Source organism: Pangasianodon hypophthalmus, chromosome 15, assembly GCF_027358585.1.
Source record: "Pangasianodon hypophthalmus isolate fPanHyp1 chromosome 15, fPanHyp1.pri, whole genome shotgun sequence".
In the NCBI taxonomy this organism is placed as follows: domain Eukaryota; kingdom Metazoa; phylum Chordata; class Actinopteri; order Siluriformes; family Pangasiidae; genus Pangasianodon; species Pangasianodon hypophthalmus.
The window spans coordinates 4,193,945-4,210,354 of record NC_069724.1 but is presented as its reverse complement, the minus strand read 5'-3'; the positions used below and the strand labels follow the sequence as shown (position 1 = coordinate 4,210,354).

The 16,410-nt window shown below is 38.7% G+C and overlaps 1 protein-coding gene across 1 annotated transcript in view; it reads right to left on the bottom strand.

Moving 5' to 3' along the window:
• LOC113541783 (collagen alpha-1(XXIII) chain) overlaps nt 1-13,675 on the bottom strand; it is a 64,872-nt gene extending 51,197 nt beyond the window's left edge. Inside the window, exons 1-2 of the mRNA XM_026938945.3 lie at nt 13,168-13,675; nt 10,778-10,847 (exon numbers count right to left, since the gene is read on the bottom strand). Of these exons, the coding sequence (XP_026794746.1) occupies nt 10,778-10,847; nt 13,168-13,437 (340 nt within the window). The 5' untranslated portion in view covers nt 13,438-13,675. The remainder of the gene's footprint in view (nt 1-10,777; nt 10,848-13,167) is intronic.
• Nucleotides 13,676-16,410: the final 2,735 nt, after the last annotated feature.

Below are 16,410 nucleotides of genomic sequence, written 5' to 3'. Positions count from 1 at the left end.
ATGCAACAAAAAAACACCGCAGAAAATTCAAAAACACATCTACATGAACTCAAAACGGAAAGATTAGTTCTTTATTGAACGTCACATGCACGCTGGTGATTGGATGCAGCATGTGTCAGTCTGAGAGAGCGCAGAAAATGGACAGCAATCATCAGCAAGCATGTTCAATAAGGACGTACCCATTCTGATTTGAGTTCAAGTTATGTTTTTGAATTTGTTGTGGTATTTTTTCCTGTAGTGTTTCTGAATTAGCTGTCGTTTTTGGTTTTGCTGTAGTGTTTCTGAATTCACTGTTGTGTTTTTGGCTTTGCTGTCATGTTTTTGGTTTTGCTGTTGTGTTTCTGAATTCGCTGTCATGTTCCTGAATCCAGTGTTGTGTTTTTGGCTTTGCTGTCATGTTTTTGGTTTTGCTGTTGTGTTTCTGAATTTGCTGTCATGTTCCTGAATCCACTGTTGTGTTTTTGGCTTTGGTGTTCTGCGTTTGAATTTGCTATTGTGTTTTCGTTTTTTCTGTCATGTTTCTGAATTTGCTTTTGCGTTTCCAAATTTGCTATCATGTTTTTGATTTTTCTGTTGTGTTAATTTTTGTGTTTTTGCTGTCATGTTTTTGGTTTTGCTGTTGCGTTTCTGGTTTTGATTTCAGTTTTGTATTTTTGAATTTGCTCTCATGTTTTTGGTTTTGTTGTTGTGTTTCTGAATTTACCATCGTGTTTCTGAATTTTCTGTTGTATTTTTGTACTTGCTGTCATTTTCGTTTTTTCTTTTTTCCTTTTTGGTTTTGCTGTCATGTTTCCCAGTTTGCTGTTTTGGTTTTGCTGTTGTGTTTGCATTTTCGGTTTTAATATTGTGTCTATTGTGTTTTTGCTGTTGTGCTTCTGTTTTTGGTTTTGCTGTTATTTTTCTGAATTCACTGTCATGTTTCTGAATTCATTGCTGCGTTTTTGGCTTTTCTGTTGTGCTTTTAAATTTACGGTTGTGTTTTTGATTTTTCTGTCATGTTTCTGAATCTGCTGTTGTGTTTCAGAATTTGCTGTCATGTTTTGGTTTTTCTGTTGTGTCTGTGTTTATGAATTTGTAGTAGTTGTTTTGGTTTTGCTGTCTTTAATTTGTTTTGCAGTCATGTTTCGAAATTTGTGGTTGCGTTTTTGGATTTGCTGTTGTGTTTTTGCTTTTGTTGTGTTTCCAAAATTTGCTGCCATATTTTTGGTTTTCTTAAATCCTTTCCACTTACAAGCCATCGTACCCTAGGTGATCATCTACTAAGATAAAACCTGACAGCACTATTGATGAGACTTAAGTCTAGGAGATGCCCCTTTGATGTCTTTATTTTGTTGATTTCCATCTCGCACTTTAAGTGCTTTCCTCCAGGCAATAAAAGCTGTGTTACGCTGTCTCTACTGATAAAGTGTACTCAAGCCTAAACCTACTGTGTCCTTTGAAAAGAACGTTCTGTTTAGCCCAGCCTCTGTGTTCTCTGGCCAGATAAAAGCCATGTGTGAGAAAGTGGAAGAGGAAGGAGGGCACTGGTGAGCACTAATCGATTTATTGTAATCTGTTCGGTGGTGTGACAATAGAGTGAATTGAACCAACAAAGTGATACAATGACCGGCCCCTGAACCTCTGAAATCCTTGAGGCGGGACAAGTGCTCACTTTCCCTCCCCTGACACACACACACACACACCGACATAGTCACAAACTGCTTTCACGCACAGACCATGTGAGCGCTGGAGGGACATCCTGAGCGGAAGTTTGGTCTTCTCCATGGGGTCTGAGTGTCATCAGGACAGCCTGTGGCATGTGTCTACACTGTGACTCAGGTCTGAGATAATCAGCAAATTGAATACACACCCCATCCCTCTCAATATAGCAGAGGAACATTGGATTAGTGCGAAGGAATTGTCACAGAGAGCCAAAAGCTCAGAGCAGAGACTGAGCATGGGGATTTTTTTTTCCTAAGATCTGAGAGATGACTGTTCAAAGCCATGAAATGTCCTTTAAATAAATCTTTATGATAAGTTTCTGATGATCAATGTTGAGTCATCTTTAACATCTTTTAACTTATATTTGATTTAAACTTCATCTTAATTTTATCAATGTGTATACAATCAAATCTGCCCCAACACAGATGAAAGTAAATACCAGGGCAAATATCAGGGCAGTCATTAACTGAAAAAATTCTGGACAGCATAGTGAGAGTCACAGGCTACATTTTCATCACTGTTTGTGTTAGTGCTAGTGTAAAATTCCACAAGGGCAGCACTACGTGACTATATAATGTACGACAGGAAGACAAAATAAACAAAACACAAAAACATGCCCCATGAATCACACATAGTCACAATGTTGGTTAGGGAAGGGAAACATAAAAAGGAGAGGGCATCTTATCAGCAGCCATCAGTAGTGCCTACAATAGTACATATAATTAAAAGATTGCCATCATCCAAATTCAACAACTGCACGCAACTCGGTGGCTGTAAAATCGTCTTCACACAGAACTGAATTCTCTTCCAGCTGACCCGAAGATAACTTCCCTTGTCCTCTTGTTTCCGGATCAGTCCACAGAGACATAATATGAGATGATATAATGTATTTGTTTCAGTCCATTTTGTGTAAAGGATACACTTTCGTAACACGAACTGGATTACAAAAATATGTTTAGCTTTAGAACTGTAAATTTGATCACAGTTGACAGAAAATTCTTCAGAAAAATTGAAATTTGCCATGTGAAAATTACAATCACTTCATCATCTTCATCAGTGTCAGTGACGATTATTGGTATAGATCATGAGTTCTCAAACTTTTGCAGCTAGGGACCCCTTTAACTTTAAAATAACTTCTGCAGACCCTTTCAGATTTATTTTACAAACATAATCCATATGCTATACAAATATTACGCACATTATTTTATGTGTGTACAATAATATTGCGGCTATTTTTTTTCAGAGCAGTAGAGCATTCCTCTACTTTATTCCTGATCCTGATTTTTTTTTTTGTTTCTGTTTCTGAGACTTGAACTTTATTCAGTTCAAACAAGTTCAGTTCAAGTGATCAGTCAAACAGGCTTATAACCATAAGAACCCAATAATAAATGTAACAACTTTTTATAATAATGGGTTGTGATTTCAACCGCTGTAACAAAAGTTTAAAAAAAAAAAAAAAACACAGACCCCCTGGCTATGCTTCACGGACCTGATTTTGTGATCCACTTGAAGATGCACTTTTTTGTACTTTTTTTTTTTTTGGAAACGTAGTTGGGTTGGAAATTTTGCTAAGACCTGGTAACTCTGGGCCCAGACCACATCAGACTGGTAAATGAACCTTACACTTTTACAAATGTTTGATGTTCAGCCATTTTTTCTGCTTGTGGTCCTAGGGTAAACATGATATTTAGATATCAGCATAACCAAACTGAAATGATCTGTAACTAACAAACTGTTTTTGAACCCAATTACTAGACTGGGATCTTGATGATCTTAGGATTCTATTTCATACTGCAGAGTGGATTGCCTTTACACTTTCAAACCTGTATCATCTATTAATTTGTATATTTATATGTTTTTCATTATATACTCAAAACAATTTTCCCCACGTGAAAAAGATTTCCGACTGTATGACCACACCCAGACGGGCTTGTAAAGAAACCTATTATGTACAGTATACTGTAAGTCTACTTCTGTACAATGCACCACTGGTTTTAATAAAATATCCCAGAGCAGTTCAGTTAGGACTGCGGTAAGAAAACAAAATAAATTTGTAACTTTTAACCTTTTTTCTATTACATGGCCATGTTACTACACAATGAAAGATGAAAGCACATGTCTGTAAAATTCTAACGAGCTTCTGAAGACTATAAAAATAATTCTGCAGGTATAATTCTGCACTCTCAGTATGTGTCAAAAACAAATATAGCCATAACAAGGCCAAAGCATTGCTCCATTCAGCTCCCGCTTCAGGAAACAGGCTCCACAGGTCCAATGCCCTCCTGCAGATCATGCAGGTCTAGAAAGTGCCGTCTGGGGGGAAACTGAAATAGTGAAGAGACATGGCGTGTTGCCACACAGATGGAGCAAGCAAGAAAATAAATGCCTGGCTGGAGGCATTTGGGAGATTTGCAATTAAGATTAGCCCAGGGCCTGACGACGGTATAAGGATCAGACTATTTCTACTCATACATGCACGCAAACCATCGGCGTTCTTAGAGGCTTCTCCATCAGAGCCAGAATGATGATGAGGAAGTGAAGAATTTCACTCAACAAGGAAATTCAAGGAAAAGAAGGTTAAGTGGGCAGAGCACTTTAGTGATGCTGTATTCGGATAAAGAGCGATAAAGGCTGGAGACTCCCTCGGAAAATCACAACAGGATTAGATAGTTAGTAGTTCCACAGTGATAATGCTGACTCATCTCCACAAACTGATCTTCAGACTTTCTAAGAAAATGATCGTATTTAATGCAGCTTTCCCAACTGAGTCAGCTATCATGAGCAGACAGCACAGACATGCTATTACAGAGTCTGCTCCGTTCATCTGACCACAAGTGCTTAATGAGCATTTTAACACTTGTTTATCAAATTAAGACACAGACAGTCCTGCCAACTCCTCCCTGTGTGCAACTTGAAAATAGCAAATAGTTCAGCCAACTCCAAGCAAATACCGGCAATCCGCATGGCCATGAAAAGTACAGGATAATCATTAAAACTTAAAAAGCCTGCATAGTAAAACGTTACACCAAAAATCATAGGCTGATTGTTCTTAGTCAAGCTGGAGTTTAGTACCAATTAAAAAATGTACTTTGTAAAAGGGTTTTGTTAGGCTGACAACACAATAATCTGAGGTTTAATGAGATTATATTGCCTTCCAAATTCAAAAAGAACCTACGGTGTAATTCGTAAGATGAGAACAAGAGAAAGACAGAAAGTTTTCTGAAGACCAGGCTATGTTTTCACTGTTTTGGTGATCCTGTTCAGATTCTTGGCTGACAAGAGTGGAACCTGATATGGTCTCCTGTTGTTGTAGCCTATCCTCCTCAAGGTTGAACGTGTTGTGCAATGAGAGATGCTTTTCTGCCCACCACAGTTGTAAAGAGTGATTATTGAAATTATTGTAGCATTCTTGTCAGCTTGTCAGAACCAGTATGGCTGTTCTCCACTGACCTCTCTCATCAATTTCTGCCCGCAGATCCATCACTCACTGGACGTTTTATTGTCTTTCACACCATTCTGTATAAACTCTAGAGACTGTTGTGTGTGAAATTTCCACAAGATCAGCAGTTTCTGAAACACTCAAACCAGCCTGTCTGGCAACAACAACCACGCCACGGCCAAAGTCACTGAGATCACATTTCCCCCCATTTTTATGTTTGATGTTAACATTAATTGAAGCTCTTGACCTGTTTCTGCATGATCTTATGCATTGTATTACTGGCACATGATTGGTTGATTGGATAATTGCATATATGAGCTGGGGTGTAGATGTTCCAATGAATGTGGCCAGTGAGTGTATCTAATGATGCATTCTACAATTTTTAGGTAATAAAAAATACCATACTATAATTATTTCCATACCCATGTTCTTATGTGTTCTTATACAAAGCCCTTAAAGTTCATTCAAATAAATTAAGAAATGTTGAAAAGGAATAAAGGAGAGAGTTTTTACAGTAAAGATGAGAGCATGCTTACAAGCTACTGACAGATGCTTTCAATAAGCCAGTGGCACAGTGACCATAATGTTATTATTTGCTGTTTTATCTTGACCTTGATGGAGGTGATATGTTTTGCCTGACTGCTTCAAGAAAGCAACTTCAGGCCAATGTCAATTGAACATAATTGGAGAGGTTTGTACTGCATTTAAGTATGGGAGAGAGGTTAGTCTTAAAATAGCTAGCTGTGGAGATCCTTGCCATCACTCAATTATCAAGTCAAATATATTTGGCAGTGCAAGCAGTATGAACACTGGAATAAGAAAAACACCCCAAGATTCCCCAAATTCACCCAATATCTCAGTAGACGTCATACTGAAATAACCTCCAAGTTTCCTACAGCGGAGGCATATCATGCATTGCCAAGTGTTAAATCATTTGACAGACTACTGACACATTTAATACAATAACAATACAAAATGAGCCATTTAATCCACTATTTAGGTCTCAAGTCTTCCTTCCACGAAACACATACAGAATGAGAGAGACCTTTGCAGACCCAGACAGCTTCAGGGAGGAAGTATTAAAGATTACAAGTCTTCTCAATGGGTAGGCCAATAAAACAGGGAAGATTACATTCTTTGGAGGTACATTTATCCCAGCAGATCACCACAGCGCCAAAAGCAGCTCTACAACTAGACCAGTGTGCGTCTAAATCCAACTAGCTGTTACCCTGTGGCCTAGGCCATAGGGTTGTGTGGTTGTGCAAAACATTCAGCTTTCTCTCTCATTCCCTCTCACAGTATCACCCAACTATTCTGTGTCACATTTGAAACTAAGTATTAAAGCAGTTTGCTGGGTCATAAAAACCCAATCCATGTTTTCAGGTTGTAGAGTGAAAACACTTCTCCATAATCACTAAAGCATGCTTTTGTACTTTCCACCACTTTCCGTCAATGTGGTATCTATTAATATGGGGCCAGTATGAAAAAAAAGAAAGTGCAAAGACATGATTCTCATGCAATCTCTGCATGGACTGATCATGTTCAAATCTAGCATTAATCACAAGGGACAATATTTTAATGAAAAACTGTGATGAGGACTATCACCATCTGTATACACCTTCTCTGGAGCTCCCAGTTTTGGAGACTTCAGTTATTACTTTACAACTGTTGTGTAATAACTGATAACTCATGTCTGATCTGCACTCATGTTCACATCAAATATCTGAATGGGGAACAAATGTGATCTCTGTGGCATGACTGTTGGTGCCAGATGGGTTGGTTTGAGTATTTCAGAAACTGCTGATCTCCTGGGATTTTCATGCACAACAGTCTCTACACAGAATGGTGCGAAAAACAAACAAAAAAAAAACCATCCAGTGAGCTGCAGTGCTACAGGCAGAAATGTTGATGAGAGAGGTCACAGGAGAATGGACAGACTTCAAGCTGACAGGAAGTCTACAGTATCTCAAATAACCACGCTTTACAACTGTGGTGAACAGAAAAGTATCTCAGAACACATCACACACACATCACACATCAAACATTTGCTACAGATGGGCTACGACAAACGGAAGACCACATTGAGTTTCACTACCATCAGCCAAGAACAGGAATGTGAGGCTACAGTGGGTACTGGTTCACCCAAACTATGCAGTTGAGGATCGGAAAAACATTTTTGTTTGTCCAATCTTCAACTGTCCAATTTTGGTGAGGTTTGAATTTTGAAGTTTTCCTCTTTTTTTGCTGGCACTTTCTTTGCAAACCTATATACTGTATTGTGATGGATATTGTGTATCGTATATAATATTTTTGTCGTATTGACCAACTCTAAAAGGAACTAATGGACCTCATACCAATGTCACTGTTTCTCAGCCATGGAGCAATGTATGAGCTGCGCAGTGGTCATTATGGTTTGTGGTTTTGATACTCTGTTACAGTTCATTATGTAGCTCCTCTGAACATGGCCTGACAGTATGATGGAAGGGAATATTCAAGAAGCGTAAAACAAAGTTAAACCCATTTTTAGGAACAAAGCTCAAGATTTAAGAGAGAGCACTGCATGATCAGTCAGGGTCTTGAGGAAACCAACAATTAAGTGGTGGGCTTGCTTCAATGGATTTCCCATTAGTTCATTTTCTACAGGCCTCATTCAAGTGTGCTTTCATGCTTCTTATGAATGAAAGGCTATTAACAAGGGCGAAAGAAGGCTCTCATGGACTTCCATTCATGTTTGTTGGCGATTCGAGAATATTGCCCTGAGTTACCTTCATCATGAGTCCTTCAACACAGCCCTGAGTCACTGGTCTTTAATAGCAGAGAGACGGAAATGCTCCACAAAGACACATTCAGAAAAGCCCTGAGACGTATTCAGATGCATTCACATTCTCAGTCCAATTAATCCGGTCAAGAGCCGCAAGAAACAGACGCCGCTTCCGTTCCAACTGTTCCCTCTGAAGTCCATTTGTATTTGTTTTACATACAATAGATACCAGGAATGACTTTAGAGGAAAAATATTTTGAGACAATAAAAACTAAGGAAGCACTAAAATGTCCCTGGTGGACTTGCAGTGAGGCTGTAAATTGTAAGCATCCCTTCATAACTGTAACTGCCACCAAATGAGGTTTGTTAGACAGCCAGTAAAAACACTTCACTGAGGGCTGTATGGGGCTCTTGTGTTTCATTTGGAATAATAATGTTTAGCAAACAGTCTGATAATTAACAGTTAATAAAACTATTTGAAGTAGTGCAGAGCAGGATATGACCAACTGTATTTGATTTGAACTTGTGCAAAACATCCTAAATGGAAAAGTGTCATAGCAAGTGGTCTGGAATCACAAAATGTTGCTAATAACTCAGTGTAACAGATAACAATGTAATTGTCAAGGATATGCAGAGTATTTTCATTTTATAAACCATAAAGGCATACTGGCAACAAAAAACATTTTTGGCAAACTGTTAAATAATGCTTATCCACTCAAACCATAAGTAAGTACGAAATCACACTTCCAGGTGGAGTAATTGGTTAAAAGGTGTTCTGTTTGCAGAATTGCTAGCATCAATACCTGAGAATCCATGATAGAGGAATTCACTGGAAACTCACTAGACAGTCCTCCTAGTATTTTCAGCTGTCAAAAGACTGATCGAAAACATGTGAGGAAGCAAGTGTCAGCCTTTACACTCTCAAACTGGTAGATAACAATGAAGGCAGCTTAGTTGATATTGAGTGGAAATTGCCAGCAAATAGCATTAGAAGAACACTAGGTTTAAAAAATGTGCAAACATATCTTTTGGTACTGCCCTGGGCCCTGTTTCCCAAAAGCACCATTGGGTAATTTCATGCCTGACATTATGAGTTTGACTTTGTTGGATTGTAGCTTTCAGTTCAAATCCTGGAACGGACACCAAGAAACCCAGTGGTGTTTTTCATAAAACTTCAAGGAAGCAAGAAAATGACATTAAATCTTAGATTTTCTCATACTGATAGATAAGTCAATGTAATATTAACCTGTGAGTATTAGTCAATATTATAATAATATAATGTTACATAATATAATATTAGTCAAAGTAATATTAGCCTGTGAAAAGTAGAAGAGCAAACTTGATTTGATTTATTTAACAGTGGCACAGTGGCCTTAGCCAACAAGTTAATGTTTTAATGGCAGTCTGATTGTTGTTTAGAGATCATCACGTAATTGTCTTACAGGTTCCATCTATATACAGTCTAAATATTAGTGCCTCGGAAGCTCTAATATCCCTATCACAGAAAGAACAATTTCCTGAACGTTTGTAAAAGGTTCCTACCAGGTACACAGAAGGAAACGCTCTGGAGTTTGCTCCTCTGAAGACTGTACAGACCATATTATTAGAATGCTCTGTCTAACATTATAAAGTGATCTCATATCTACAGCACTTTGAGGAAACTCACCTGTCCTTGGTTAGTTATGGTCCATACTCACATACCCCTCTGGCAGTGTGCACATGCAAACCGTATGCTGATTTGAACTATTTCTTTGCACAGGTTTGCAATGTTTCCTTAAGATGCACTTTTACAAATGAAAGAAATATGACTAGTTTTGAATCCATAATTCATTCAACTGACCCAACCAAGGGTGGAACAGTGGCACAGCGAGTTGCAAGGTCCCTAGTTTGATCCTTGCTGTCTGTGTGGAGTTTAGAAGTGTTCTCAGTGTTTTCATGTGGATTTCCTTCAGGGTTCTCAGGTTTCCTTCCATCTCCCAATTTAGGGTGTGTCCCTCCCATGCGCCCAGTTATCCGGGCTCTACTACAACCCTGACCAGGATAAAGTGCTTACTGAAGATGAATACATAAATGGCTGACAACCATAATCATCTCAGGGATGCACTTATAACACGTTACAACACATATAACACATTAGAGAATGGCCCTTCATGCGCCCATCAAAATGCCAGGTTTGATACCCCGTCTTAGTCGTAACCTTTCAAAATCTGTTACTGACTCTAGGGAGACATATTCCCAGAAAATAAAGTCTTTTTTAAAAAAAATCAACTAGATACACAAATCCACACAGGGTTAAATACTCTGCCCCTCAAAAACACTTCTGTTGATATGCAGATACTGTGTAAGGCTGAGGTTACACACCATACCATGTCTGTCAATCAATCTAAGGAGAGAAAGAACCACATTTTGGGCTTTATAACTTCCACATGTCGGCTGCCTTTAAACTACAAGACGTCCATGAGATGTTTTCAGTTTTGCGGTTGCACAAATGTTGTCATTCAGCAACGCATATCAGGAGGAGAGGCACTGAGATGCTGGGATACACACATTTGTGAACCACCAAGGACGCATCTGCGTCATCTTAAAAGAAGTAGAGGTCACGGTTCTAAAGCACACTGTTGGTTGATGACAACCCCTTAAACTCCAAAAAACGGTTCTGGAAAATGATCCCAACACTGAAAGACTAATTCGTTTGAGACAGAAAAGTCACAGTATATAACCTGAGATTACTTCATACTTCAATACACACAATCACTTGCTAAATAAATATCTGAATTCATTATAAACTCTTCTAGCCCGAGATAAGTCACTCTGTCCAGTAGGTGCAGGATGATCCGGTATGTCTCAGAAGAGAGGAACTAGTAGGAGGGACTTACCTGGTGGGCAAGAGCACTCTTGACCTACTTCCCTCGGTGTACGAAGTTTAGGCGCTTCCTCCATGAGTCTCTGCAGCAATAATGACATTTGTTAGATTTCCGAAAAGCAACTTTCATTTCTGTGTGTTGGTTGTAAATTCAATGTCTACACTAAGTATCAATTTTTCTACACTATATGGCCAAAAGTTTGTGGACACCTGACCATCACACCCATAATGTGCTCCTTCCCCAGACAGACGAGTGCCCTGCACAGAGCCCTGACCTCGACCCCTGTGAACACTTTGGGATGAACTGGAACGCCAACTGCCTGACTTCACTAATGCTCTTCTGGCTAAATGAGCACAAATCCCCACAGCTACACTCCACAATCTAGTGGAAAACCTTTCTAGAAGAGTGAAGGTTATTATAACAGCAAAGGAGGGACTAAAGGGATTTTCAACTAGCACACACGAATGTTATGGTCTGGTGTCCACAAACTTTTGGCCATATAGTGTATATTCAGTGGTCATTTAATCAGATAAACCTATAATATAGGTGCACTTATACAGGATTACAGACCCCCATGGTGGCATCTTAGTAAGTGTTGTGCTGGTGCTGAGTATCAGACACAGGGATGCTGAGGTTTTAAACATAGATTACACTTACACTTACAGGTCATTTTATTACATATTTACCCTGTTAGTCCATTTTAAAAGTGTACAGCTTGGGACAATAGCTCACTTCTTCTATGCATAGTTTATGTTAATCATCAGTGTCAAATTGGTTGATCGACTTTTCTCAACCCAACAGTAACGTTAATGTGGTTGAAAATCAAAGCAGCACTTCTCCACCTGATACACTTGTACCAGCAACACACACTACCTTGCCAGTGTTATGGCTACATTGAGAATGGACCACCATCAAAATAGTATCTGGTCAGTGGTGTTCACATGGCGGTCCCTTTGCCCTAAGGCCACGGTTCTCAAAATGGGGTCCATGAAGCAGAATCAGAAGGTTCATGATTTATTTTAAACTCTGTTACAGTGGTGGAAATCACAAGCCACCATTACCAAAGCTGCTATATTTATTGCTGATTTTCTGAAGTCATTAGCCTGGTTGATTGGTCACTTGAATACCAACTTCGACAACTCAAAAAATAAGTTGCCCTATAAAAAAAATTCAACTTGGTCCGAATGTGTTCTGTTGGTGGGAAGAAGGAATAAAAAGCAACGTCTCTAATAAATAACCAAAATACTATAGTGCATATTTAAGTAATGAATGTTTAATATTTGAATATTTGGATTACGGTAATAAAATAAATATTAAACATGTCACTATACTGGAAGCAAAAATGATAAAGGGTATAACGACAAATGAGATACAGTCAGTAACTGTACACCTACAAAGTGCACTGATATGGTAGATATACCTGATTCTGACCGTATAATAGGATAAAAGGTGGTGTCCAGTCCAGGGGCCCACATCTGGAGGCAGCAGGGGGGGGTTGGGGGGCACCAAAATTCCAGTAGGATGTGTAAATATATTTCAGGTATACAAAACGAAATAGAGAATTAAAGAGGCCTATAACAATATTGATTCAGGTGGGCCAGAATTCCTAATTACGTCCCTGACCTGATGAAAATTTGCATGAAATTCTGACACATTCCTGTAGTTCCTGCTCAGTAACTTGTATAGTGAATAATCATTATATAAAAAGTACATAAAGTAGTCTTTGAAAAAATCTTGAAAAAAAGTGCAATAATTATCAATGCTGTTAAATGGTAAAGAAAAATGTTTACTTGAATGACGTAAAATTCTATGCTGATCCTATCTGTTTTATTAAATTTCAGCAAAAAACATTTATGCATTTGCATGTTTAATGTCTGTTGTATACTGATTAATCCTAATTACTGAAGCTAAAAAGTCAGTTTTGACTGGCATACAGCCAAGAGTTTTATATGATTTATTTAATATCTTAAACAAGATACAAAACAATGCATGAATTTAATTTCCTTCCTAAAAAGGTATTAATGAATCAATTAAATTGCTATATAAATATGTAGAGCCTGTTTTATCTGTTTATTGAAATGTGCACAATGTAATTTTGCCACCTGAAGACACGAAATGTCAGTAGGATGGAAGACTAATAAGTGAAAAATGGTACTTTTTTTAAATATATATTAGGCACATTAGCAGAGAGAATATTATATAGTCTCTTGAAAGGAACAGTGGAATAGAGAGTAATTATGTGGTGCAGAAGATGGCTCTGTGAGGGTACCACTCCACTGACAAGTGTGTGTACCCTAATACAGCAGCTCAAGGTTCATCTTTAACACATGCATGTTACTTCATACAACAACTGAATGCTCTTCATGCCAGTGGAAATATGCAGTTTAAGCTCTCCAGCTCACCTTATGCACGAGTTCTTCTATGGCATCCCACAGAGAGAGGTTAGCCTGCAGTGATGGAGGTGCAGAGCTCAGGACAGAAAGACGCTCACTTTCCAGAAACTGCATTCTGTGCTCCAGGTGAGACGTCCTTAAGGTTATGACGACACAAAATAGCACCGAAAATACCGACAAAACTAAACAAAAGCCAGTCTGGAAACAGTGGAAGGAGCTTGTGTGGGCACTGGTGGGTGACATGCTGCCCATCTCCTTCGACACAGCCTTCGCGCGCATCCTTGGTACTTTGGTGACTTTGGTCAGAAAAATCTCAAAAACCTCTGATTTCTGAACAAAACTCAGGTTACACGTTCACCGTCACTCGTACTGACAGGAAACAGGTTGGTTTAAGACGAAAAAAATCGACAGGAGAGATGAAAACCGAGAGAAAACCGAGCGCTTTATCCGCCTGTGGGGCTCTGTGTCGCTACTTAGTGCGCGAGCGCTGCTTAAACCTCTCGGCTCGCGAGGATCTCGTGCCAACACTTTGGGCAACGCACTTCCTGTCATTCTGAGCGCGTTTAACGCACACACACACACGCACACGCACAAACAGCATGATGATAAATAACCTATTTAGGTAGAAGGAGTACAATTGTACACAGAATCTGCAAATGGAAAGCATCTGAATTTCCCCATAATATTTCTTATAGTGTACTGTACTATACAATCCTGTTCTGTGCAAAAGGCTTAGGCACGTGCAGAGAAATGCTGGAGAGAAAAGCTGGACAGAAATGCTGGAGAGAAAAGCTGGACAGAAATGCTGGAGAGAAAAGATGCCTTCAAAAATAATGAAATTAAATGTTTCTACTTTAAAAAAAATACTATAAAGAGCAGTAAACAGTAATACATGAAACAAAGCAAATATCTGGTGTGATGACCCTTTGCCTTATAAAAATTATTAGTCTCAGGTGCAGTGTGTGCAGTTTTATATGGAAATGAGCTGTAAGTGTTACTGAGCATCTTGCAGAAGCAGCCACAGTTCTTCTGGAGACTTTGACTGTCGACTCGCTTCTTATTTTTGCAGCAAAACCCAGCAGCCTTCATTATGTTTTTTGTCTGAAAACTGTCTCTTATGTAATCTGCTGCTTTCTTTACTGACATACAAACATTTTTGTGTAACATTAAATTTTGTGCTGGAAACTAATGCTTGGTAATGTCAAAAATGTTTAGACTTGATGATGTAGAAGTCATAAAATAAAAATCTATAACAAAGTTTGTACTAAAAAAGGTGCCTAAAACTTTTGCACAGTACTGTATATATATATATATATAATCTCACATCAGGGTTCCTCAGACTGCAACCAGACACCAGTGTAAACTCCCTTGTTATGATCAGATGTACTTTATGAACATAATCCAACTGCTGCATGACACATGCATATGTAGGGGAGAGTGGGGTCAGTTGTAGCATTTGTCGTGTTTTGAGTAAAGCTGGCTTTATACTGTACAAAAATCTGCAATACACTGTACGATACACTGTAAAGGTTAACTTTGGTCTGGATTTGAGATCGATGGTCTTAAGCCCTATTCGATTTGGATAAATTGGATTTATCAGGGGGATGTCAGTTATAAATTTTTTACTCCTCAGTGACAGCAATAAAATGAACACAGGAGGAGCGAGTTTGAGTCACGTGGTCATATGATCATGCGCCGTTCACAACATGGCGTCCAAGCATTCGAGGAGTCACTGGAGACGCTGACTCTTATTTTAGTTTGGGGCAAACCAAAATTCCAGCAGCAATTTGAAAAGACAGTAAAACAGTAATCACAATGTGTATGTAAGAAGCATCCATTTTTTGTTTCGGGAAATGTGTAATATCTGGGGGAAGGTCACTGATATATGCGCTACAAGACTGAATACAGCAAGTACCAGCTGTTATAGACTTCTTTTTGGGACCATCTTGTACAGTGTGAAGTAATAATCGTAAAAGCCCGCTGGAATCACAGTGTGAAACCAGCCTAAATCATTCTAAAGCTAGAGGTTCTTGACACACGACCGGTACAGTTCTGTTAGCTATTCATAATAAATAAATAAATAAATAAATAAATACCATTTTCATGTTACTATCAGAGGATATACGTACACAATTAAATGGAAAGGACCAAAATGTTACAGCTGGCCCTATGTTGTGAGGTCAGTTGTAACATGGTGTGGGGTCATTTGTTTACAATTTTACATTTATATTTACGGCATTTGGCAGACGCCCTTATCCACAACGACTTACGGAAGTGCTTTGAAGTCCCTATCAATAAAGACATCCTCATACTGGTTCACTAGGACCAGGACTAAGAGTTTCATCAGTCTAAAAACCCTGTTGAGAAGGTTAGTAGGGAGGTTAGCATTTTTTTAATTACAAAATGCTAATTTAAGTACTCGATGAAGAGGTAGGTCTTTAGTTGTCATTTGGAGATAGTCAGGGGAAGTTAATTCCACTATCTGAGTGCCAGGACAGAGAAGAGCAATGGTGCATGTCTTTCTTGTACCCTGAGAGATGGGTGTCCAATCGACCAGTACTAGAGGATCGTAGTGCAGTTTTGGCAAATTATTTTATCATGCAGTAAAAAAAACCTCTTATGTAGTTGTACAATGTTTGCACCATATGAAGCAATTTCTTTGCTAAAATACATTCTTACGTGGCTGCACAAATGGTGCACAAATAAAAATACAGCATGACAATCACACGAATTCACTAACAGCTGATATGGTTGAGTCTTTGTGCTTCGTCTTTGTGTAATGATTTTTTTTTTCAGGAAGGACACCATTTTTCAAGTAAGTGAAAAATTGAGTGAAGTGAAAAGTTTTTTTGTGTTTTGATAAATATCACTGTTACAAATCACCCCATACTCTCAACCGTCTTGGAATCTGTCATGCTTTCTAACCACCTTAACATTGCCAACGATCAGTTATGCTAACAAGACAGTGATCCAAACTAACCTAATTTGTTAGTTCAAAACATTTCCCCATGAGGAGAATTACTTTTATATGTCAAAATCTGACTTCTGCAGAAAAATTCTTCAGAGCTGTGATTAAGTCGCTGTTCTTCTGCAAGCAGGCAGAGGATGCTACTTATCATGATCGGAGTGTAGCTGGTTGCTGATTAGAGCAACTGATAGTGGTACAACTGTTCCCACTCTCCCCTACCTTTATATTTATATATTGGAACCATAAACTTTTCACCCCTGAACTTTCCAGCTACAAAACCCAAA